General features: G+C 32.2%; 2 protein-coding genes across 2 annotated transcripts; both read left to right on the top strand.

Annotated features, from left to right (window-relative positions):
- Positions 1-347: 347 nt before the first annotated feature.
- On the top strand, positions 348-15,984 carry LOC128156160 (uncharacterized). Its single transcript, XM_052818196.1, has 9 exons — positions 348-380; positions 6,889-6,966; positions 10,156-11,435; positions 11,945-12,035; positions 12,761-12,808; positions 13,226-13,345; positions 13,512-13,586; positions 14,553-14,687; positions 15,348-15,984. The coding sequence occupies exons 2-9, from the start codon at positions 6,906-6,908 to the stop codon at positions 15,578-15,580; spliced, it is 2,043 nt and encodes a 680-aa protein (XP_052674156.1). The 5' UTR covers positions 348-380; positions 6,889-6,905; the 3' UTR covers positions 15,581-15,984.
- Positions 15,985-25,207: 9,223 nt separating this feature from the next.
- LOC128191644 (uncharacterized) lies at positions 25,208-27,085 on the top strand. The gene is made up of 2 exons (XM_052863827.1): positions 25,208-25,486; positions 25,987-27,085. Exon 2 carries the CDS (start codon positions 25,990-25,992, stop codon positions 26,998-27,000), a length of 1,011 nt encoding a protein of 336 aa, XP_052719787.1. The 5' UTR covers positions 25,208-25,486; positions 25,987-25,989; the 3' UTR covers positions 27,001-27,085.
- The last annotated feature ends 288 nt before the right edge of the window (positions 27,086-27,373 follow it).

Raw genomic sequence — 27,373 nt, 5'->3', positions numbered from 1 at the left:
GACAACAAAATATACAATCCAATGTATATATGCGTTATCGACCATATTATATGTAATGTACTTAAAAGATCTTCATTGCAACCAAAATAAAAATATTTTTGTCAGTAAATCATGACTTTTGTATACGCAGAAACAGCAAAAAATATACATATTATCAAATATACATGTATTACCAGTATGCAAATTAAAATTATTTTGTCCAAGATCTGCCGAAAAATCATTTATTCAATATTACCAAAATAAAGTTTTATCTTCTCAAACTCATGGCATTTGAATTAAAGATTTAAACTTTGACGGTTATCTATACAATTTTAAAAGACGGTTTATAGAAATAGACTACAGTGACAACAGGAGGACCGACGGTGTCAATCTACATAAAGGTTTGTATATTTATATTTTCAAGCATTAATAGTTAAAAGATCAAATCACTATGAAGTTTTTTTGATTATTTTTTTAATATTAAGTCTTGTTTCTTGCTATCAAATACAGTTTTTAAATTAAAGATTTGATTTTTGTACAAAATTGTATTGTTGTGCAATATCTGAAAACGTCTTAAATATTTAAATATTGGAGATGCTTAAAATGAGAGAGAGAGAGAGAGAGAGAGAGAGAGAGAGAGTTCTAAATCGATTGATGAAGTATAAAGATATGAAAAGGTATTTATTTTAGACAAATTGTTCAATCGAGCAGAGTTTTTCTTGCATATCATACATATAGTATTATTGTTGAGATTATGAGCAGACTGTCATTAGAAACAGTCATTACTGCAAGCCCCGCCTAAACGAGATAACATCAAATAATCAAAGTACTGGAGTACTGACAGGAGTTGATTTTATCGATTATTATTTATCTTGAAATCAACGATACATGTATGTTATTTTGCTTGGCAAGTAGTTTTTAATCTCCATTTGAATTACACACATTGTTATAATATGGATTCTCGGACTTTTCCGACAAGAAGTTCGAGAAAACCTCGTATGAATCATGTTGTGTAATATTTAAAAATAGAATTGATTTCATCAAACTACGTATCGGTATTCGAAATATTTCAAAAAGTGCATGGATCCAACCAATAATGAACTCTAGTTTCGTTCAACAAGATGCTCGGCTGTCTCCGTTAATCTCCAACAATTAAGAGATACCAGGTCACGTGATAGCTTGAAGATGCGACCTCTAAGACAGCCGATGGTTGAACGAAACTATATTGAACTCTGCCGTAGGAATACACACGACTGCAAAAAAGTTCTAAATTGTTCGTACTATTTAAAATCTGACTATTTCTTAGGTATTTATAAATACGTTTTCTTAAAAAAATGCTTCAGCGTCCATTACATCGAATTTATCGATAATTTTCAAGAACTAACTCATGTCAGCGGTGATGATTTGTGCTTAGGTCCAAACACTGTTTCAGTTTCGGTTTGCCAGAGTAACTGCATAGGAGAGTTGATTAAAATCGACTCCCAAGAACAATTATTTTATTCGAATCACAATATATAAAACTTATATGTATAACTTTGGTATTGTTAATGATTGTTAAGATAACAATGAAAGAAACCATTACACCGTGTAATGCATTGTCGCTAGACTTGTATTTTCTATTCAATTATTTTCAAAAGCCATTAAAACTACCTTTTTTTCTAAAACGTGTACTAGTTATACGTTGCAGTGTATGTACATATTAGAAAAGGTTAGAAAAGATAAAGGAAAACAGACAAACAGAAATTGATTTTTTTCATCTCAATACAATAAGTTCTTAATATCTAAAAAAAAAAAAAACCAATCGATATTCAAAGGTTAGATTATCAAACTGAAAATGAACCTTTTTCATATACGTGTGATTTATCTTTAAGACGTCTGACATTTATTGACAAAATGTCTGAACTTGATTTATATACTTAAATGATTTTCAGTCATAATTTATGGACAATACAATTTATTCGAACGAAACTTTGTCGTTTATCTTACCGGGAATTCTTTTGTTACATTGAATGACATGCCTCTTCATATAAGTAACCCACCGGATTTTAAAAGCATTTTCTTCTTGCGGAAGGTTTAATTTGCCACCGTAAAATTTACGAATTTATCAAATTAATCTTTTTGACGTCTTAATAAAAGTTATTTACATACAACAATTTTTTCTCTACAGTCTCTTACTTGCAACCAAAAAGGATTTGTTACTTTCTGTTAAAGATATCTCAAAAATCGTATGAAATAATCAAAACCCTTCTTTGAACTACGAAATTATGTTTCCAGAAATATTTTTTCCATCTATAAAATACATTTACCTAAATAAAAGTGAAATTATTCATAGAACCAAATAGATAAAAAAAAATATCTTATCCATCCATAAATAGATAAAATAAAATCAGATGTCCATAATACCCCCTACCCCCCCCCCCCCCCACACGAAATGTAGTGGGTATAAAAAGGGGACATATTGAAGAAGTTCTTTTTTTGTCATATTGATTGCAACTTCGCTAATAAGTGTATTTTGTTTTTAACAAAAGCAAAATCAGCAAAAAAGTGCCGGAAAAAATTAAACCTGGAGAAAAGAAAGGAATATCTGAGTATCTCCCAACAGAAAAACTTTATTTAGAAAAACTCTAACATTCTGTATTGTTTTCAAAAGTATAAATTAATTTAACTTGCCCGGCGATCAATGTTTCAAAAACATATTTCAAAAGTAAATTATGATACGAACACAACTAACAAAACATTTTCAAGGAAAAAATAACAACTTTTTCAAAATTATTCAATTTCTACTAGACATTGAAAGACTCCAGCGGAATAGAATTGAAAGAAAAAGAGCCTTTTCATTGTTATTGAAGGACTACATATGTAAAATACGTGAATAGGTATAGACATCTTTCAATAGATTTACTTTAAGCAATATTTTAAATCCTATTTACTGTCTGTTTTATGTAGTCTTTTCTACCTAGCAAGAAACTAGAACATTTGTTGCATTACGGACAATAGTGGGACAAACTACTTTACTGTTTTTAATATAAATATCACTCATTCTTAAATTGAAATTTATCAAAATTGGTTTGATTAATAGTATGTATTAAAAATAAATAAATTCAAATCACATGCTTTCAGTTATTTATGTGCCTGACACACTCGAAATGAGAAATGTCTTATGTTTTCCAAATGAATTTATTGTGAACAAGTTTGAATTTTAAAAAGTGGGGAATCTGTCGCTGTTGGCTGTATATAGCAAAAAAGGAAATAAAAATAGGTTATATTCTTGCTTGCTTTATTTTCTCTTTCAATTGTATTCAATAGCAACGCAAGGATAGGGGGTACTAGAGCGTGGCATTGATCTGGGCCAGCGGCCTCCCTATGAAACTCTATTTCATTTAATATTGAGACTATAGGATAGAGCAAACGTTAAGTTGGTTTCGTCGAACAATATTTAAAAACTAAAAGGTACAAAATTATAAAAAAAAAAAATGACGCAAAATGACAGAGATGAACGCTTTGTTTTTAATCTGGTCTGCTTGAGATGTATAAAGCAAGTAAATCCGTGATTTTGTTTATGTGTAATTTAAGTGAAATCCTGATAGCATTTATGAAAACAAATATCCTATATATAAAAAGTTTTAATAATACTTTTACTAACATTTGCTTCCGTATCAATTCTTCCTAAATTCGGATTGAATTCTTTGATGTTTGTGTTAAAGATATCCGAGGATGATGTAACATAATTGTAAGTTTTCATTGATCAGGAGCCTTTTAATGGGGTTTTTTTCATAGATCGAAAGGTCTTATGTTTTAATAACTTTAATTAGCTTTAATTAGCTTTACACCATGACTGCTATCTTTGTCATCATTTAATACAAACTCTTTTTCACGAGCATGAAAAAACCAATGATTCTACATGCCTATATTTAATTTGACGATTTAATATTTGCAATCGAATATCAACTTGGCTCTTCATTAATTAATAAATTGAAAAAAAAAATTTTCTTTTGCATGTATATCGAAGGATTCTTAAAAATATTTATTGCAAAAATTAAATTATTAAGCTCGGCAAAAATTTGTGATGTGCAAACAATAAACTATATAATGTCGAGAGTAATGGTTTTATAAATTGGGCCTGAAAACAAATAATAATAAAACTTATAAATTGAGTATTGGTGTGGTATTTTATGTACATATACCAAATTATAACAGTATATATTGCTCGTTGGAGAGAAAACAATTACGGATAGTCTTCATTAAAAAACACTAGAAAGATGATGTCACCGGACGTCATGGAGCAACGAGAAGAGGTAATAGTATGGATTCAACGCGGAAAAAGCACAGAAGAAAACTGTGAAAATGTGTGATTATATATAAATAAAATGTCAAAACTTAGTGGCAAATTTGTGTATAAATGTAAAACATTTTTGTGGGTGGTGGATATAGTGTAGGCGCAAAAAGGTCAAATCAAATTGGCCATAACTCAGAGGGATGAACACTGACTTCCCATTATCTTTGTATTTTTCAAAATATGTTTAATGTAAAGATTTCAATGATATACTTCTCAAGAAATTCTTGACACAAGAACATTTAGGAATGGGATTCCTTTAAATGAATTTTGGGTTGTAAAATATTTCGAAAATAGGTCACTGCAGCATTTCAGGGATGGGCTGTGGCAAAAAAAGGTGTGACCGGAAGTATTTGATAAAGCATCACCCGTTTGATAGGGCAAAGGTTTATAACACGGGTAGTATACACCAAACTCATGAGATAAATATTGTAGAGGGGCAGTCTAGGGCTTAGTCCCGTAGATATTTCGGAATTCGGAAAGATAAAAGAATAACAAAATTCTAAATTTCAGTGTTTAAAAAATCAGATTCTATTTTCTGTGAAAATTACAATCGTGTAAATAATAAAATATTTTAAATTTCAAAACATCTTTCTTCTTCTACGAGTGATGCGCAATTAATAGAAGAGTAATTGGAAAAGTCGAATTATGCATACAAAAATAGTGCATAACGCCATCAATTCTGATTTCATAGTCCCCCCCCCCCCCATTTTTCGATTAAATAAATATAATCTTTGGTTTAAAATTGAATAAATTAATTGTATTCATTTAACTAACGAAAAAAATTAACATCAATGAAATGTTTGTCAGCATCATTATAATAGTGATCGGGGCTGAAGTCGCTAGGAGAGTTAGTCATGTTCTTCAAGATATACTGAAGGAAGATTGTATGAATACAATCTTCCTTCAGTATATCTAGATTTAGTGATTTTGTTTTCTGTGTTATATGTATATATCACTCAAATCATTCAATGCAATTTAAAAGGGGAATGAGATGTAAATACATGGTCAAAGTGATTTTGAGTTCCGGGAGTCGGATGTACCAATTATGAACACGTGACTCTATCGATCATTTTTGGGGAGGGTGTAGGGGTTTCTCGATCCCGCAATGTTTTAAACTTTCGCAAAGGCAAAAATGACGGAAGCTACAGTATTTGGAAACAAACTTTCATTTCTTTTCAATAGAAACTCACTGTAATATTAAGAAATTCTGTAAACGCAACTAAGAACTATCAAAACTCATACGATACATATTCTTTAACTGTTATGAAATAGCTACAATTTTATGTTATATCTGTCCCAGAATAAAAATTTACATAACCCGCCTTAGCGGCAATGATCGTTACCTTCATAACCCGCATGAATCATCAAAGAAACCATTTTATTGTTTATATTAACAACTTTCTTTAACTAATTAATAAATTGATTATAAAATTCATTAAATTACTGTTAATGTACATAAGTAGGTTATCTAAAAGAAACAGCCAGATCGTCTCCTGTGAGACTTTGAGTCTGGCATCATCATGATTATTTCGTGCAGTCCGTGAGTTTACTTAGGTCGCTGTAGATTTCGACCAATTGATAAATGGGGCGTGTAAATTTCAATTTGGCTTTTTCTATAGAGCTTTGAATTGGCTATATTTTTTCCGTTAGAAAAAGAGGAAATTATACATGGTAGATGTAAATATATTTGGGTAAAATTCCGGTTTATATGCTTACTCGATATCTATAACTATGAAAATGGTTTCAATAATAACCAGGCACTGTTTTCTTCAAAAATGAGAACTGTTTTATGATACAGAAACGATTTGTTTTTCCTTGCATAAAGCGTAATCATATTCTTTCATGTAAGCAGCAAAAAAAAAGAAGGGGGCAGTAATGCCTGCCTCCTACTTTTTAGCTGATTTTTTTTAGATATAATTATATACTAAAATTGAAACGCTGGTACAACCCATCCACGGACAATTTTCAAAAAATTGATTATTTTTTTTCATTACCGCTAGCTGATATATAAGACATTAAATGCCCCCCCCCCCGATAGTGATATAAAGCTTCCTTTTCCATGTTACCCCCCCCCACCCCCCCCCCCCAATAGAACTTCTCAATTGAATGATGGTGTCTGACCTTCATTATACTCATTACTGGTAACCTCTCTTTTGATAGGTTGATCCTATCATCAGATTTCGTGTCATAGCTAAAATCACTCCAATAATTTTCATTATTCAAATTTTAAAAATATATGAAAGAGAAAAACACACCCAGGTTTGCGAAAAAAACTATGTTATCACTAATTTGATTATTCATACTTTATTAGATAATTCATCAAGGTTGATTTAACCATTTTGTATTATATACCCATGGTATATAAGATAATATGCATTTGTTTGTGATAAAAACATGTTTGGAAGATTTATATTAGATCAATATGATTTTGTTAGGATACAGGTTTCCAAATCCATTATTTGATTGGTTAATTTAGATATTGAATCTCGGACTTTGAACTTCGAATATCGTATTTTGAATCTCAAATTTCAAATGAGCCTTCTGTGCTTTTGTGCATAACTTTTTTTTTGTAGGTTTTTAAAAAAAGAAAATGAAGGACAAAGCAAGAATGATTTTACTCGTCTTTTTGTCGATGGATGTTTCCTGTATAGGTAAGTGACATAATGCAGGTAATTTTTTTTAAACTAGCCACCGACACGGTTAATATTATAACTATTAAAAAATATATTTCAATTCTAAAAGTTTAATAATGTTAAGGATTTTTTATCTCATAAGTTGTTAATGTGTTTTACGCGACGCCAAATTAACTTGTTTGTCTTGTTTTTCTAGAAAAGACCATTTTTTCAATATGACAGTAATATTTGCTAAAATAAAATCTCCAAAGCATCCCACGAACTAAGTAATAGTGGATTTTATAGAATAATTTTATAAAAAAAATCACCCAAGCGTAACAGTTTTCATGCACATGTAACAGTTTTGATGGTTTAAAGATGCAACTGTACTCATTAATACTCATGTATCATGGCTATTATACGACAAGTCCCATATAGTCAATATTTCCATGTTTCAGAAGTTTACGTTTCTCTTCACTTATGACTATGTATTTCAATATCTCATAGGTGTTGCATATATATATATATATATATATATATATATATATATATATATATATATATATATATATATATATATATATATATATATATATATATAAAGCCTTGGTACAGCAAAAAATACTTAAATAAATAAAACAGAATGCGACAGTCCAAATTAAATAAATTGTTTACTGTTAGCGCTTTCATATATATATATATATATATATATATATATATATATATATATATATATATATATATATATATATATATATATATATATATATATATATATACTAGTATATATACAGCAAAACTCGCTTATAACGAACACGGATATAGCGAATTTACGGCTATAACGAATTTTTTTTCAAGTCCCGGCAGAGTCCTTATTATAATCCTTAATAAAATTGGAAAATTCCTATATCGAATATATTTTTTCAACAAAATTTATTAAAGAAAAAACGTAAGAATTTTAAATTTGTCTAGTGTAGTGATGTAAATAGTTAGTTAAAAGTGTTTACGGGCTTACAAGGCATTTAGGAGTTTTGAGTTGTGCTCATTGTTCCTCTCGGTACACGTGTTGATGAGAACGTGATAAGTGTTGAGACAAGACCCGAAGATGACATCGTCAACGATATTCTTGGCGTTAACTCTGAACCAAACAGCGCCGACAATGATAACAAAGTCGTAGAATCGACAGATCTTCCAAATTCGGACGATGGCACTGACTCTATTCATTCGTTGAGGCAATGTCTTGAAATAATTTTAAATGCCCCAGAACGTCTATTTACTTATCTGTGTGAAATTGAAAAGTTCATACACGCCAGTAAATCAAAGCAGTCAAAACTCGACGATTACTTTAACGTGGCATAATGCCCGAGTGCTTTTTTATATCTCATCTTATAACCGTGTATCTTTTGATCCGACACTTTAGATAACGAGTGTTGTTGGTTTGCTAGTGCTTCTTAATTAACTTAATTAACTTAGATGGTCACAAATGGGAGGACATGATGGTTTTGGTCATTGATCACAACCCTAACTGGACAGATGCGGAGAGAAAAAATAAAGAAAAATTTTGGATGCATAGACTGAAGTCATTCCGCCCTGACGGCATTAACAAATTAAGTGACTTCACCAAAATGAACATCAACTAAGTACTGATTTGTTTTCGTAGCAATATCACCATCTTCATCTTTTTGGGTCCATATACAAACTATTAATCATGTTATTTTTCAAATTATTAGCTCTTTCCTTTATCGGTTTTGTTATTTTTAATTGTTCTCTATCCATTTTATTTTCTTTATTTACTTTCATTAGTTTTTACATTCATGATTATTTATGTGGTCTTTTACAGGACCAATCTTCCCTACAAACTTTCACTACGAATTATCTTACTAGTACAACTTAATTAACAGCAACCCCCAATTAGCAAGTTAATTCGTTCGCGTTATCTTTCAGCACTTCTTTACAGACCGTCCGCTGTGTCGGACGGGATTTTTCTTTCTCGGGCTCGAAATCTTAAATACAAAGATATAGCTGCCACGTTTTGATCCGGTGTTTATACATTATCTAGTTTTATATATTATTTAGTTTGTAGTTTAGTGCTAGTTTTGTAGATGTTTTTCTTCTTTCTTATGTAGTTTTTATTTTGTTGTCCTGAAGAAGGGACATAAATTGGCAGTTTTAAATAATTTAAAAATAATAAATATCCAGAGTAAAATCACAAATTGATCCTATTTACTGCAAACTTTTTCGCCATTCCCGGCTTTTCAGGCAGTTATGTACAAATGACTAATATGTAACGTAGTAACGTCAATAAGCAAAAATTCATTGAGACGTCATAATAACGTTAAAGTAGCCGAAAGTTAGAGTAACAGATCAAAAAGGCGTCAAGATAATAATAATTGCAAATATTACAAATGATTCAATTATGACATGCATATAAGAAATTTTTCACTGAATGCGATTAAGTTTTGGTTTAGATAATTTAATAAAGTGGTCTTCCTTGGCTAAGCGCAGTAGTTCATTTCATTTCGAAATTTATAAAATGGGAATAATGTAAATTTTCCCTGGCCGCATTCAGCAAAATGTTCACAACATGAATTGGCCCGAATTTCCATCCCAGATATTAGTATAATTATATTTCCTTCTTCTATGTAGGCACATGTACCACATCTCGGGTCGCCGCATTTTTTCACGGATGGAACTTCCTCCCGCATTGTAAATCGGGCCTTGGTCAATATGTGTTTAAGATTCGGTGCTTATCGTCAGCTACTGATTATGTCCTCGGATTGTAATAATTTCTTCATATTTTCTGACTGTTCAAAAGAAAAAAAAGAAGTCATTTTTTAGTTTAGAATGTTTAAGATGACCATGTATGATACTGACCGAATATTATTTTCTTATTTGAATATTTTTAACCTTACGGTGATGAATCGAAACAAATCTTTCTGACTGGACTTAGACTAAAAGACATTTGTTCTTCGATTTTAAACTTTTCTATCAGATATATTTACAGGTAATGTCCCATAAAACATGCAAATGTTATCACAACAGAGCTTAAATCAACTGCGTATCATGTGAAACATAGATTAATAAGCACATGAACTTATGACATATAAGGTGTTGTGAAGAACAAATTTAGTGTCGATTAAAATTATAGGATAATAGGAAAAGGATAATTGCAAAGAAATTCGTCTCATTGAATTTTTAACTTATTTAATGCTCCCTTGATTTTACTAGGTAAAGAAGTACCAGACAATGCTGGGAAAGATTTCGTCATTGGATTCATGGAAGCATCCCGAACTCAGGGGCATGCTTCACAAATCCCGTTAAAAGTATTTATAACAACTTCGAATCTTGGAATCGTTAGCGTTTCAATATCAGCTCCTCTTGCGAAAGATATTTACTCTGGAGAAAACATAACAGTGAGTAAAGGGGTTGTTAGAGAGGTAACACTTCCAAAGTCTCTCAGAGTTCATGGAACAGGACGGTTCCATAAAGCTGTCCATATCATTTCATCGGATGAAATTGTGGTTTTCGGCATTAACGAGGCTCATCATTCAACAGATGGATTTCTTGGAATACCTATTGATGTGTTAGGAACACAATATTTTGTACCCTCCTTTTTTTCCGTTTATGCAAGTTTCATTAAATCTACAATTGTAATAGTAGGCACAGAAGAAGGAACTACACTGCAAATAAAGATAAAGTCAACAAATAGGGGGGAAATTAATCTTGAGAGTAAAATGTATGAAAATAATGACTGGCTTAATACCACTATCAGTAGATTTGAGGTATTGCAACTTCAATGTAAAGGTGACCTAACAGGAACCTTTGTTCAATCATCACAGAAAATATCTGTTTTTGGAGGAACAACGGTAACAAACATTGGAGAAGGAACTTCAAAAGATCACATCGAGGAACAAAAACCTCCTGTGAATGTTTGGGGTAAACAATTTGTAATGAGTCCTGTTCCTAATACTAGTCCTAACTTTATCAGAGTTTTGGCAAGTGAAGACGACACGGTGATTAGCAATAAAAATAATGGGATACACACATTACAAGCTGGACAGTTTTACGAAACAAGAGTTTCAAATGCTGACTTTATTTCATCCAACAAACCTATCTTAACAGTTCAGTATATTCCTAGTGCACATGGTGGACATAATGGCGATCCTGCTATGACTCTTGTTCCACCAATAGAGCAAAGCAATGTTTTTTACTCTTTCTTGACACCAAAATCATCCGAAAACAAAAACTTCAAAAACACATTTATTTTCCTGATGGAAGGTCTGTCCTACAAAGAGTTGGTTCTGGATAATAACCCCATTCCACAGGGAGGCTTGTCCCATGTTGCTCAAATCAACAATATCTCGAACGGTTACATAACGATCCCACATGGCAGTCACACCTTGAAACATTCATCAGGAGTGTTACCACTTGGGGGCATTTTATACGGTGGAGCATATCATGAATCGTACGCTTTTCCGGTCGGTCAAAGATTCACACCAATCAATCAGGTATTAAGTGCAAGGATGTAATAATTAAACTAGATTGACAACGTTTTTGTATCGCCTAATTTTTGTATCTGACTACAGCTGATGTATACACGTGTGGAATAACTGCAAGGAGGTGGTAGTAATCGAAGAAGATTGACAACGTTTTTATAACGTGTAGTTTTTGTAACGGACTACGGCTGTCGTTATACACTTGAGAAATAAAATGCATCTAATTTAACAGTCTGGTTTATGTTACGTGTACATATTATGCAAAACACAAAGTTTCTAAAATTGATTTCAAGTGTTGATGTCAAAAATACATATTATTCACGTTTACATGTATCCCTTGACATTTGTGTATATTTGTAAGATATTTTCATACTCTGTCCACAGAACTAAAATCATAAAAAGAACGGTAACATTGTACCAACACGAGTTCTAAATTTTATTTTGCAACATTTTCTACCTTGATACTCGCATTAAACACCAAAGAGGGGCGTTTTCTTATAAATTTATTTTCTACTGCACAGGAATGTCAGCCTCAACCTATGGTAGTTGGCGATGGTTTAGACAATGATTGTGATGGACGAGTGGATGAAGAGATATGCAATGACTATAAAGGTTAACTGTAGCTGTATACTTCTATTTATTTTATCAGTTTTATGACAAGCCAAATATTTAGTTATGAAAAAGAAACTTGACAGAGTTTGTTATGTAGAAATAGTTTATCTTTCAATATTTGAAATAATGTAGCAAATAGATAAATCGTTCATTTGTGTGGTGGCATATTTCTGCCATCCACATGATTTTTGGTCAACATAGCATATCACATAAAGTCAAGATAACTATCTCGTCAAGTCTTATAAGCTATTACATTTTGTTGCAATAACTATCTCGACAAGATGAGATAGTTTATCTTTAACTAAAATTTGTTGGATTTGCAAATGCTGCCATCCACAAAACGAGATAATACATTATTAAAATTGTATAATCGTATTTCGGAACTCATTACTCAATTTCTTTACGTTACTGTAATAGAGATGTTCTTATGCGTAATCAAAAATGAAATATACCGAATTGCCCGTCAATTAGTGTCTAATTAATTATCTCTTAATAGTTGATCTTAAGTTGCAAATTCATACTTAAATCTGTATTTAACATAAATATATAAATATGCTGACTTTTAGTGCTTAAAACACCTTGAATAAAAGACGGATGACGAAAGGTTGATATTGAACCACATTTAAATTAATGTGTATATGTGATATGCTATGTTGACTAAAAATTTTGTGGATGACAAATATGCCACCATACGTTAGAATTTATAACGATTAACATGATTGCAGACAATGATGTTGATGGAAAGGAAAATGAAGATTGCATCATAGAACTAAGTAAGAGTCTTTAAAAATATGAGGTATATTTTTCAGAACTTTACTTTGCTTCAGACATCCACTATTATGTAAATTCTACATGTAAATAAAATGTTGAGGATAATAAGATAAATGCAAACATATAATATTATCAGTTTTTCTTTTCGGCAATCAAATATCTTGTGTGTGTGTGTGTGTGTGTGTGTGTGTGTGTGTGTGTGTGTGTGTGTGTGTGTATATATATATATATATATATATATATATATATATATATATATATATATATATATATATATATATATATATATATATATATATATATATATATATGAAGGAATGCAAAATGGAAGTATACGATTCTGTACACTGCAAAACGACTATTTAGAAATACTGTTACATTTTGATGAGATGATATGATACGCAAAACCTTACTATAAGGTACGACTTCAGTGGCAACAGAGAAACTAACAACAACATCCACAAGTTCAACAGCCAGACCAACTACACCAACTACATTATCGACACGGACCACAACATCAAAACAACCAACGACAAAGAGTGAGCAAAGTTACATTTAATCTTACACTTGTGGACACACATATAATCACTAATATAACGTCACTTCTGCACTCATTGTTACTTTGAACCTTGTGCATAAACTTACCGGTGTCGACATGTGCTAAAAATCTTTAATCATTAAATTAAGTTTCATTTTGGCTAACAGCCAGACCAACTTCACCAACTACATCAACTTCATTAACAACACGGACCACGACATCGAAACAACCAACGACAAAGAGTGAGCTAAGTCTGATTTCATTTTACCTTCAATTTGTTGCCTCAAACTTTGTACAAATTATCCAGTGAGTACAAATGCTAATATAGGCTATTTTCTGTAAGAAATAAATTGTATTTTTCATTGAAAGTTTATTGTATGGCTGATAGAATATAAAATAAAATTGTAGTAATACAAAAATATATTCATTCAGACACGAAGCTCATTAATATTGTTAAATTTTTAGTGATATGATATGAATTGATACGATATTATTACTTATAAGGTTAGTTACTGACTCACTACGGAAATATATTGGGTTGATAAATCTCATATATGGCGAGGCGAAGCCGAGCCGTCTATGAGATATGCAACCCAAAATATTTCCGTAGTGAGTCAGTAACTAACCTTATAAGTGTTTTGTTTTTCCCGAGGACTATCAAGCTACATATTTATTCACAAATAGCGATAATCTGCGCAAAGTCATGTACAAGATGCCTAACATCTCGTCCAATTTAACTCATTTAAACTCTTCAAAATTTTCAATTTCACCTTAAAATTACTCTTTCAAAATCTTTGCTTCACCCATGCTTACTTACAATGTTTTGTTGCTATTCAATTTTAAATGTTTTCTCTCTTTCTCTGCAGAGATTTGAGCAAGTTTCGACGCTGCCATTTTGTTCTGCTCCAGACAAAACAATGTGACGTCAATATTCTAAGGGCAACTACTCTAATTTAAAAAAATTTCAAAGGGCAACTACTCCAAACACTTTAAGAACTTACGGCATGCGGTTTATGTATTAAATACTATGAAATGTCGAAATGAGTAAGCGAAGCGTCGACCAATGACGGCCATATTGCCTAATATAATTATTCACCGAACAAATATAGAGATATATGAGGCAATCACGTGCTATGTTTAAACCAATGAAAGTGTGACATTTCAGTCCGAGGGAAAACAATATATGATATGCATCTATTTATTTTAAGGTACGACTAAAATTGCAACAACGAAACTAACAACAACATCCACAATTTCAACACCTAGACCAACTTTACAAACTACACCAACTACATTATCGACACGGACCACGACAACAAAACCACCAACGACAAAGACAGAAAGTATGATTAAACTTTACTTTCATTTTGTTGCCTCAAAACTCCTTGAGAGTACGAGTGCCATTATGAGCTATTTTCTCGAAAATTAGAGCCGACATGATGTGTTCAGAAACTTCGCTTACGTCTAATACATGTACATTAATTTTGAAATATTCCCGTACTTATATAGATGTAAGAAGAATAGCAGGATATATAAAAAATATATTTTTGTGCTCAAATCATAGTGTTAATTTATAATTAATTTTGCAATATCAAATGTCATAATTATTTCCATCTTGAAGTCAAACAACACAGTAGTGATGATATGCTTCATCAATAACAGCCATCGATAAACAGAAACTGTTACAAAAAATTGCTTGAAAAAAAAATTACGTTTTGGAATCTATTTGGAGATTGACAAACCGATATAACCTTGGTTACCAAGGCGATGAAAAGGAATAAAACATTCATAATTTTTGCGACCGGCAAAACTTAAACAAATTGTCGATATTTATGGCCTAATAATATATGTTAGTTAGATTTGAAAAAAATACTTACATTGAATACAACCCATTTATTAGCATCATTCTTAGAAACTACAGGCAAATAAAATTCAAACTTTTGATTTTTCATTTTAAGTTTTATCCTTACATTAACATGTTTTTACAAATTTCCATTTATAAGTAAGCATGGATCAGATTAGACCACAGTGGTTCACTTTGATGGAGATTGGAATAACCGGTGGCGTCGCTATCGTTGTACTGGGTGCTATCGGGGTGTGCTGTAAGAAATGCTGGGGTCTACTCAAAGATCGTACTGATGATGACGATGAGAATAAAAAACGATATAGACGGAAGAGAAGGAGTACGGTCAAGTTACCTCTCGGAGCACCTAGTATTCGACCCATGTATATGTAGATTTGCAAACAATGTTTAAAGTGATTGTTTAACTTAGCGTAGCATTTGATTGTTATGTTGCCGTAGTTGAATTGTGTACTATCGGTATGTCCTGTAAAAAAGGCTGGAGTTTACTCCAAACCGGTATGATGATGACAATGAAGATGGAAAAATATAGACAAACGAGAAGAATTAGATTTAAGCTATCCTTTCTGAACCGAAGTATTCGCAGATATGCTCTGTAAACTGGAGTTGACAATCCTTTGACAAGCATTTTTTAAAGATGTGATATTCATTATAGTATATTTACATTTTCCAGTGTCTTTTTGAGGCGCCAGCGGGGTTTGCTTATTTATATTTTAATGTTTAATCGTACGATGGCTTAAAATTATATAAATATAAGTAATAAGGAATCATTCTTTGAATATTATGAGGTGATAATTTCGGTCGTGGCGTGATCAAATCTATCATAAAGCCCTTCGTGGCGTGATCAAATCTATCATAAAGCCCTTCGGGCTTTATTGGATTTGATCACGCCCCGACCAAAATTATCACCTCATAATACTCAAAGAATGATTCCTTATTCCTTATTTGGATAACTGCGTTAACCCATATGAGATAACTGCAATGCGCAGAGGTGGTAATGATTTATCGACAAGTGAAACATAGAGACTATGTAAGTCTCGTAAGTCACCATACACAACACCGAAATGAAATAACGAAAAGGTGTGTGGTGGGAATGCCAGGGCAGCTCAAATCAGTTCATTTATCCGAAATATATATTTTTAAAATTAATAACTCTTAAACCAGTGGATAAAAAAGTCGAACTCATTGAGTGTAAATTGCTGTGTTGGATAAATGGTACAGTAAGGAAACAAAACGAAAATGGAACTGAAAAACCGGCATGAAGACTATAGCCTCGCCTCTCCCGAAATTATATACTGAAAAGGAGATCAATGTTACAAACTATCCGCAAACAATTTTCATGTTAAAAACATCGCAAATCCCAAGGACCCCCTTCACGAAAAAGGAAATATATCACCGCAAACCAAAAGAGATGGCGAGAGAGAGAGAAAGAGAGAAAGAGAGAGAATAAGAGTGTAAGGAAATTTAAGCTCGATAGTACATGTATGTCTGCGCTACACTAGCTACCTCTTCTTAATTATTGTCCCTATAATATACTTGTACTTAAATCAAAACTGAATTTGACAGCACTACCTCTCTTTCTCTCTCTCTCTCTCTCTCTCTCTCTCTCTCTCTCTCTCTCTCATGGATATCTCGACCAAAGCATTGTGGTACCCTACAATAAACTATTTGTATTTGAATTGTTATCGTCGATGTTGTACATTTTCTATGGTTTTCTTTTTATAGCTAAAACTACACTCCATATTTCAATTATTTAGATTAAAGAAATCTTTCTTTGCCAACACAATTAGGGCGAATACACTACGGGTTAAAATGTATGGGGGGGATACATACAGGGCAAACAAAATTACTTAGTTTCGCGAAGCACACAATGTAATCACTATGTAATTGTTTACTGTGTTCTGTTTTACCTCTATATACGACTTATTAAGACATCTCCGTGGGTTTAAAGCTGACAAACAAAATCGATTTTACAAATTTCGAAAATTGAGAAAATTTTTTGATCTGTCTGAGAACCCCAATGGAGAATATTTCCGACGAATTTTACATTTTTTTCCACATTTTATTGATTTCCTATGACATGTTAAGGCCATATTTTTAAGAATCGCGAATATGGTTATACGGGTCTTGTGCAAATGATAAATAAACGGTTTTGTATTGTCATATGTAAGTTGACACTTTTAAGCCAATGGTTAAACCCAGAAGCAACACACTGCAGACCAAATTGGAAATGCTTTTCTTTAGCAAGGAATTACTTTAATCACTGTAAACATGGTGTAAAGCGGGACGAAATGTCTTCCATTAATTCAAAACAATGTGTAAAACTACTAGATCAATTTCAATACCCTAGCCGTAAGATCAACAGTTAGCATTTTTCTTATGATATATCAAAAAAAGATATCCAAGTAATATGCAAATCTCTCACATGTTATATTGATCTAAAGAACAAAATTCTTATCGTAAAAATGCTATTATGCAAGAACAGTCCGAGTTCAACATCTTGCATTTTTGCATGAACTATCAAAAATCAAAATCAAAAGTCAAACGTTTCTGTAATCTCTGATCAAACAATTGATCTGCGAAACAAAAAAAATCTGTATGCGGAGTTATCTGAACAACAGGTGAATAGGGACACCCTTTTAACAGCCGCTTGCCCGTTTGCCTGGCCGCCCGACTGCCATTTATACTATTTCAATAAACGGATAAACCCAAATGAAAACGCTTATTAATGTGACATTTCTTTAATCTTTTTCCATTTCGATTGACTTTTATTTGATTGGCATACTATTTGCCAAATTAAATTATGATACTTAAAATATGTACATGTACGTTATTCCGTATTCATATAGATATTTTTTTATAGAAAACTTAAATTAAAAAAAAACCAGATAACATGGAAACCAAAAACAAAGTTTTTATTTTTACGTTTCGTGATTCAAAATACAACTCAAAACACCCTTTTTGCAGAAAAAACACAAACAGGTACAGTAATGTACACTGTCGTTTGTCTCCGACCTGTGTAGAAAGAAGATGATTTGAAAAGACGTGTAAAATGCCCATACACGGTCGGACAAGCAACTGAAAAATTAAAATATCAATAAATCCGATATTTAAAAAAAAAAAATTAAAACAATATACATTTAACATATCATTGATTTTAAACCTATAAACATGTTCAATACTTGGAATATGTTGACTCAAGCAGACGGATACGTATCAAAACCTGCAAATACTGTCAATGTTTTAGAATTTCAAGGCATTTTTTATAGAGTGGATCTGTGCTCCATATTTTTCTCATCGTCTAAGTAAGGTCTACTGGAAAATAAACAGATTTCGATCAACAAAAACGTGTAGAGATGACCCACTATACGTTAAAAATAATACAAGTCCGTAAATTCGTGGTCAAATTCACACATAATATTTAAACAGCCTACTTTATTGGGTGTGAAATGGCTCAGTGGTTAAAGTACCTGACATAAGCTAGCCTTATATATCTAGGATTTTATGTTATGGGTTCGATACCGCTAAAATTTCTGGCAACTTTTTTTTTCTCTCATTTGTTAAATATATTAAAAACTGAATAAAGTTAGAAATTGTGCTTTTGCAAACCTGTATTATAGTATATTTGAATAGATTTAATTGGGAAAAAATAAACTCAAAATTGTATTTCACAACTAAACCGAATGGGCATTTGCACTATCTTTTCCCCCTATCTTCTCTCAACATGCAAGTGCTCGAATACTCGACTATTGTTTGGTATTAGGAATCATTGACTCAGATTGTCTTAGTTGATTTCTAATCATGAAGAAAAATAAAAGTTAAGATAAATGATCACTTTCTACACAGTAGGGTTTAAGCTACAATAAAAAACAATCGTTAATCTTTCTCCACATAATTGGACCAAATGTTTGAGTTGGAGTTTTAATTCAACAGTTTTAAGAGTGTCAAATACATGTACGATCGATGTTTGTCTGTATATCACGGAGGTACAACTTTTAAGAAAGGTCTCGGTTTTTGATCTCATACTATTGCTCATTAATAATATATAGTTGTTGACTGGGGTCGGGGGCAACAGTTGATCTGTCGGACCGGCTCGCAAACTGTTGCCCAAGGCCGAAGTAAAGCAAAACACAGTAAACAAGTAATTTTGTTTGCCCTGTATGTATCCCCCCCCATACATTTTACATACATATACATACCCGATAAATATTTCTTGCCACTGCAATGAAAACAAGGTAGTGAAAAAATATTCTTTATCTTTGCACAACTTCTGTCAAATCATATGTGAAGAAAAAACATTTTATTTTAGGGGGCGTGATCACGATTTGTTCCGTAAATTGCTTTTTTAAATCTAAATGTTTAAAAAACAAGTGCTTAATTGGAGTACTTTAAGTCAGTCAACGCAGTTTTTTGTAAAGTAATTTTTTTTTCAACAATGATCAATAGCTAGTATTTGTCCCAATAAAAGTATAAAACTGTGTATTTTCTTTTCAGCATCCAATTATGTGAACAAAAACATGGCCTGAACTTTGTTTACAATAACAGAATAAAGATATGTATCTCACCTATAACAGCTGAATTATCTGAATTTAGAACTATTAATATAAAAACAATATTTTAAAAAATTCACAAAAAATTAATATTTACATCATAAACCAGTCTCCTCTGAATAGTCAAGTATCTAAAAAAAAATGGCAATTAAAGATAACTTTGTATTTTTGGTGATACACGTGTACAAAAATAATAACTAAATATCAATCGCCTTTTTGCGTTATCAATCATTGAGTGTTGCCACTACCCCCTTGCTTTGTAATGACAACCTCTTCAAGTTAATGAGACATCTGCAAATACGCAGATACTTTTATCTTAGGTATGAAGGCAAACTGTTAAAAGATAGCAGATTAAACAGATTTAAATTCCTTACAAACCAAGTGGTACGTCTGTAGAGAAAAAGTAACTATATAAAAAAATAATGCAGTTTACAGGATGAGAAGGCAGATGGCATGGTAAATAAATCAATATTGTATATGCTCATAATTGTTATGACTTAAAATATTTTCGAATATACTTCTTTCATAACATTTATGTATTTAATTAAAGACATTGTTTTATATCTTCTTATTTAATTAATGAATTAAATTTAAGATTATTTTTTCAGAAGATAGTAACGGCTGCCCTATTATAATGTCATTTCCCCCAAACGTTAGAGGAAATTACAAAATATTTGACTGGTTTGTGTTAAATATTGCAGTTCTCACGCATGCACAGAAATGAAATGGATTTATTTTACTTAATAAAAAGTTACTATTTGCTCCTCAAATGGCATCTTTTTCTATTCAACCCACCAATATAAAATAAATATGCAGTAGTTATACATTTCTGAATGGTATCATACATTGGTACATGTAGTTATCATCGCATTACAGCTATTTGCATGAGCATTATCTTGCCTTTTCTCAATAGTCTTTAAAGTCAGTTATTAAAGACTTGACTAGATAATGTCGAATATCCATAACAATGGATGATCATATGGTATATCAAAATATCTTAAAAGTAACGGATCACTTTACTCGTTTTGCACAAGCATATCCCACCAGAAATCAAACAGCTCGAACAACAGCAGAAGTTTTATTCAATCACTTTATAGTTAATTACGGAATTCCAAAACGCATTCATTCAGACCAAGGAGCCAATTTTGAGGGAAACTTAATCAAGGAACTTTGTAAAATTTTGGGAACAGAAAAAACTAGGACAACTCCATATCACCCGATGGGAAATTGAATGACAGAAAGGTTTAATAGAACATTTCTTAACAAGTTAGGAACAGGTTAGGAACTTTAGGCCCGAAGCAAAAATTGAATTGGAAATCGTATGTATCAACATTAGTTCATTCTTATAATTGTACAAGGCATGAATCGACAGGTCTATCTCCGTATTTCTTAAAGTTCGGTAGACAGCCAAATTTACCCATTGATATAGCTAAAGATAGCTGTATAGTAAAAGCTGGATAGCTGGATTAGTAAAAGAAAAGAATAGAAAACTACAAACAAAATAGATTACAGATCTTAGAGAAAGACTGGTTGAAGCCTACAATTTAGCTTTTAAGGTAGCAGAATAAGTCCAGACAAAAGCAAAAGGAACAATATGATAGGAATATGAGGGGTTCTGTGTTAGAAGTCGGAGATAGAGTTTTCGTAAGAGTAGTTCAGTTTGAAGGAAACCAGTAGTTAGCCAATAAATGGGAAGAAGAACCCTATATCATTATAGCACAGCCGAATAGCCAGATTCCAGTCTATACAGTCAGAAAGGATAATGGAGATGGAAAAGAGAGAACTTTACATCGAAATTTACTATACCCCATTGATTTATATCATACAACAAACCAACACCAACTTTAAAAAAAAGAAGCCTGCGGTACAGATATATGCGGAGGCTTCTGATGATGGTCAGAGCATTTATAGTGAGCAGAGTTATGAAGATATTGTGGTTAGTGATCAAGAAGATCTAGAATATTCCACAAAATATTGTAAACACAGAGACTCAGGAACCAGCAATTTCTGAAGATATTGAAGATATTTCAGAGGAATCTGAGGAAGAGGAATTTGATTGAGGAGGATGATGCAAATGAGGCTGATGTACCGAGAATGTCATCATGGGTACGGCAGAAACCTAAATTGTTGACTTCAGGTCAATTTATAACAAAATCCGATGTAACAGTGCAGAAAAATTGGAAGGAGAAGGCGGATTTTATCATAAACTCCATCCAATCTACGAGAAATACAACCATCTCAAGAGACAGAACAGATTTTGTTATAAAGTATGTTTTAATCAACTGAGTAACTGATTGAAAATTCCAGAATGAACATATCATGTTTTATTTCAGCTATGCATGAATGTCATAGATATATGCGACTGAATTTAACTTTATACATGTAAATAAAATTTAATGTGTTATTTGTTAAATAACACTGATATTGTCCCTGTTTATTCAATTTTTTATGGGCTCTTACTTGTGAAATGACGTGGAAGTCATTTTTCGAACAAAGGGGAGTTTGTGATAGAACAGGTTGCAAGTGATTTTAATTATTGGTTGTTTGAATTTTATTATAGCTGTAATATGTTTCCATATTATACAGTTTTATTCGTCATTTATTTGGTAAAGTCACTTATGGGTTTCCATGCATGTAAAGTAGAGAGTATTCAGATGGTCTAGTGATTCTTAACTTTGGTTGGTTGGTTTTAAGGTCTTTGAAAGTAGAGTGATTTTAGAGTGTTTGATATAATTTCATCAGTGACTACTGTTGAGAGTGGTCTATTATATTTCATTCTATACAGACTTGGACTAAGACCTAAAGTAAGAGAGTGTATGAACTTTATTAAGTTGTGTGAAAGAAAAATTATAAATTAAAACTAGAGCAAAGCTCGTTGCAAAGCAACGAGTGGGTCTTCCGTTAAAGTCGGAAGTAAAACCGGAAGTTCCTGTAAGAAGCAGAGCTATAAAACCAACAACAAGAGTAACCAAAATAAAAAGATGAAAAAATCGAATTATTCCTGGGACGACTTAACAAAATCCGAATGATTTGAAGTACGAATTAACAAAAACCTTTCTGATTTCAAGAACGACTTGACAAAAAAATCAGAATGTGTTCAAGCACGACTTAACAATTATTTTTGGTACGAATTAATTTTACTTTGAACATTACGCTATTTTTAAGACCAAGGACGCGGAATAAAAATTTCCGGAAAATTCAATTTTTAAACCCCGATATCTCTGTAATGCATCGTCTGATTATCAAACGGATTTCAGATTTAAATTCACCATGGCAAGTTCTAGAAGACTGTAGTATTGTCTTATTTTGTTAAAAAAAAAATGAAAATTTCCAAAAATTGGAACTGCTTCCGGTTTTGAAGAAATATTGATGAACAAAATTTTAAACCTACCAGTACATTATAGAATTGATACATCTATCATCAGTAAAAATTTCAAAGCGATATCTTTAAAGTTTACGGAGATTTCTTCCGGACAAAATCACTTTTTTTAAATTTAAAAATGGCCGCCAAATTTGAACGGAAGTGACGTAAATGCTGAAACTTTAAAATCTTTGAAACACGGTAACTTTACAAAAGCTCTGAAAATTTCATTGAAATCAGATGAAAACTTTTTGAGATATAAAGCCGAGAAGGAGTCAAAAAAAAATGAAAAATAAAATAATAATAAAAAGAAACCGAAGAAAAACAAGAGGGTCTTCCGTTGGAAACGGAAGACCCTAAAGTAAATATTTTATCAGTAAACGATTATTTATTTGGTTGATTTGTAGAGTCATTCCTATATGAGTAATTTACAGTGATGTCAATTGCATAGGTTCTGATACCATATATCTGGTAAGATCAATGTTTTGTGTGACTAACATATAAATGTATGTGGTGTCCAAATTGTCTAAACTGTGTCTATACTTATTCTTGACATTTATATCTAAATGTCATAAATTGGCATATATGTGATAAATTTACATATTGATCATTCTTAATAATAATGGTGAAATATGAACAATTGATTATATTTTAATTTGATCTAATTTCCATTTCATTAAAGTAGTAAATATGATTGAATGGAGTTATTGTACTTGATATATATGTGTTTGTGTTGTCTTATGATGTGCATGTTTATGTATGTTTGTGTATGTTTCAGAGCCATATATCTATCATCAGTAGTGGCAATTAAATCTGTTACAATATAGTTAAATTGTGTCCAGTGATAAATCCCGTAACATACCGGTAATCATAAATTATATCATGTGTACATTTAAAATAGTTACCACCAATAATTTACAAAAGTAGCAATTTCCTACTTACGATAGACTAGAATAACAATTTGAAGGGCAAACTCCGTACAGTCAATTCTAAAGGAGCAGATCTTTGCAAATTGTTAAACCAAAGATCATTGCAAGTTCGTAGGAACTGGTGTGCTATTTTGTAATCCAAAACAATGCGGCCTACAACATCTACTAGTACATCATTGTTACAGTTAATTGTTCTTGAAACTAACACCCAGGCTAGTGTTTTCACATCTAAATTTAGAATGTAATAGAAATTAACCAATTATGGATGATCAGGAAAAAGGAGTATTTGATGATATGATATGGCATGACATGCAACTCTTTATTATAAGGAACGACTGAAATTGCAACAACGAAACATCATTCACAAGTTCAAAAGCCAGACCAACTGCATCAACTATACAGACCACGACAACAAAACAACCAACAACTAAGAGAGAAAGTCTGATTTCATTTTACACTTATGGCGACATATAATATCATATCACTCATTCACTCATTATTGCTTTGAACAATGTACATATTGTCAACAAAAACATCAAGTGGAAAATACGTAATTTTTCTTTACATAAAGGGTGACAAAGTGAGCTCAGACCCTAGGCACTTGTCTCACTTAAACCTTGGAATGCTTTCATACTAAAAAATACAAGGAAAAGAATAAGAATATAAAAAAAATGTAAACAAAATCTTTTCCCCACTTGAACACTTTCATCTATTACATAGTTGAATATTGATTTTTAAATATCAAACCTTTAACATTTTTTTAAATGATAGTATTATAGTTTTATACTTTTAAGCTTTATGGAATAATATAGCCTCAACACGTATTATTCTATAAAAGTTTTTCTTACTTCAGATTATTCCCAGTCCTTAATATAAAGAGAATTAAGGGCACATCAAAAGTTGACTATTTATTGCTGTTTTATCCAGGCCTTTTTTCTTTTCATTCCTGCCCAATTTCTCATGTGATCACACTAGTACGCTTTTTCAATAATTATCATTATTCATTATTATAACATCTGCAGAATTCTGTATTACTTTAGTTTATCTAAAATATAATGATTTCATCATTAATATATCTTTTCCTTAGTTTAATACTTTACAATTTTATTTCCTGTGAATAGAACCTATAATAAGGACTCTATTTAATCCGACTTAACTCGATATGAGTTAAGTCATGTTATGGAAATGAATAGATTAACCATTTCACTAATATCTACATCGAAAGAAAGATAACTCCTCAATATGAGGTTCTCGTAATTTTTCGCACGGCCCCTTTTGGGGTCATTATATTACGCATGCGCAGTAGTGTATCGACCTTTCTCAGCTTCAACCTGGAAAAAATTCAATCATTGTTCATCACGACTGACTTAATCGCTCGATTAATCATCGTTGGATAGTAATCGGGTAATCTTGTGTAATTCAATCAATTGTCCAAGTTGCGGTACGTATTCACTTCCATTTATTTTTTTTAAAGGGTTTTAAAACTTTGCAATACAAGATAATTTTCTTATTTCGTCTGCTTCTCTCTTTAAGGCGGCCATGATTGTTACATTAGATAGTCATTACGATGTAGGTTTATTTCAAGTCAAATTGCGGGCTATCAATGGATATAACTTGGTTAATAAAAAGTTTAGTCATCATCATTAAAATATAATATTCCATTGTAAAATTTTGATTTACAATAAATTTTAAAATATTCAAATTCAAGTAGGCCTTAACGGGCCTACATAGCTAGTGCTGACCTAGGACTACGGTTGCATATAGAGTATATACTATAGTATCATATAGCATAAATACGTAACGTTAACAGATACAATAAATGTATTGTTTACTTACGGTATAACTTTATAGCCATATTATAACGTTTATGATGCATTAATTTTCATTGATATTTCTTTATAACTTTGTATCTTAAGTTACTCAGCTTTGCTAACTTCCTAGAAAATGTTGAGGTCTAAAAGAAAGAGCAAGTCACCGTACGCCAGGCCAAATGCTCATCCGGCTCTCAGGGCCCTTAATCCGGCAACCACAGCCACCCAAACCCAAGCAGGCCCGAGCAGGCCCACGCAGGCAGCGGTCCAGTTTGTGTCCACTCAACCTCAAAATCAAGAGCATCAGCTACCAGTCGATGATCCCACAACCAGTGAGCAGACTGCAGTACCGCTACCTTCCATAGCGCCACCAATCCCTCTATCAACTTCAGGTGAAAACCCTTTAATAAGCATTTCTGATGAGCTTGGGGTTCATGTCCCTCAAACCATCAAAGATAAAATATGGTCAAAACAATACATTGATCTGTCAAAAATCATCAATTCAGAAACAGTTGATACATCCGCTCAGGATTCGCACAAATTTTCCATAGTTGAGGGTCAGTTAGTTATTGAACCAAAAACTAAAACAAACAAAATTACATCAATTAACACCTGGCTTGATGCGTTTTTGATTTTCTCAAGCATATACCTGGCTAGACACCCATCAGACATACAGGGTATCTTGAAATATATCCACACAATACGTTTAGGATATAGCCGTAATATAAATAGCAATTGGATTGAATACGACAGACAGTTTCGTCTCAAAATGTCAAAAAACACATCAATTTCATTTGGCTCTATCGATGCGGAGTTATGGTTATTGTATATGCAGGCTCAAGTTCAACAAGCTCCACAACAGTCAAAATCTTCACTCAAATGTTTTGATTATAACTTTAAAGGTTCCTGTCCCAAACCCCAGTGTTCATTCCAGCATATATGCATGCATTGCAACAAGTCACACCCACGCATGCATTGTTGGTCCTATCAGTCGACCCAGACCCAAGTCATCAGATCCCCCCCTCCAAATCCAGCACACCAAAATTTCGCCCCGCAAAATTACACCAATTTTCGTCCCTTACGCCCAAGGCATTATCAGCTACCAAGACCAAGATTTCATGCACCTAGGTTCAACCCCAATTAAGATCTCCGTTTTAGAGCAATACCTCGCTACATATCCTGATATTCAGAATGCTCAATTTTTATTAAATGGTTTCAAATCCGGCTTTTACTTGAATAACATAGGCCCAAGAGCCTACTTACAATCCAAAAATATGAAGTCCGCGAGTGAACATGCTGATCAACTTTTGGCTATCATTGAGAAAGAAATTACGTTAGGAAGGATGTCAGGCCCCTTTTCCCAACCCCTTTTCCCAACATTAGGTGTAACCCTGTTGGGGTCCTGCCCAAGAAAGATGGAAGCTACAGGTTAATTTCAAATTTGTCAGCGCCCATTGGCAATAGCGTCAACGAGCATATTGATCCAATTCTGTGCTCAGTGTCTTGCGCTTCTTTTG

This window comes from Crassostrea angulata, chromosome 7 (assembly GCF_025612915.1).
Source record: "Crassostrea angulata isolate pt1a10 chromosome 7, ASM2561291v2, whole genome shotgun sequence".
Classification (NCBI taxonomy): Eukaryota; Metazoa; Mollusca; class Bivalvia; order Ostreida; family Ostreidae; genus Magallana; species Magallana angulata.
This window is presented reverse-complemented; position numbering and strand designations above follow the sequence as displayed.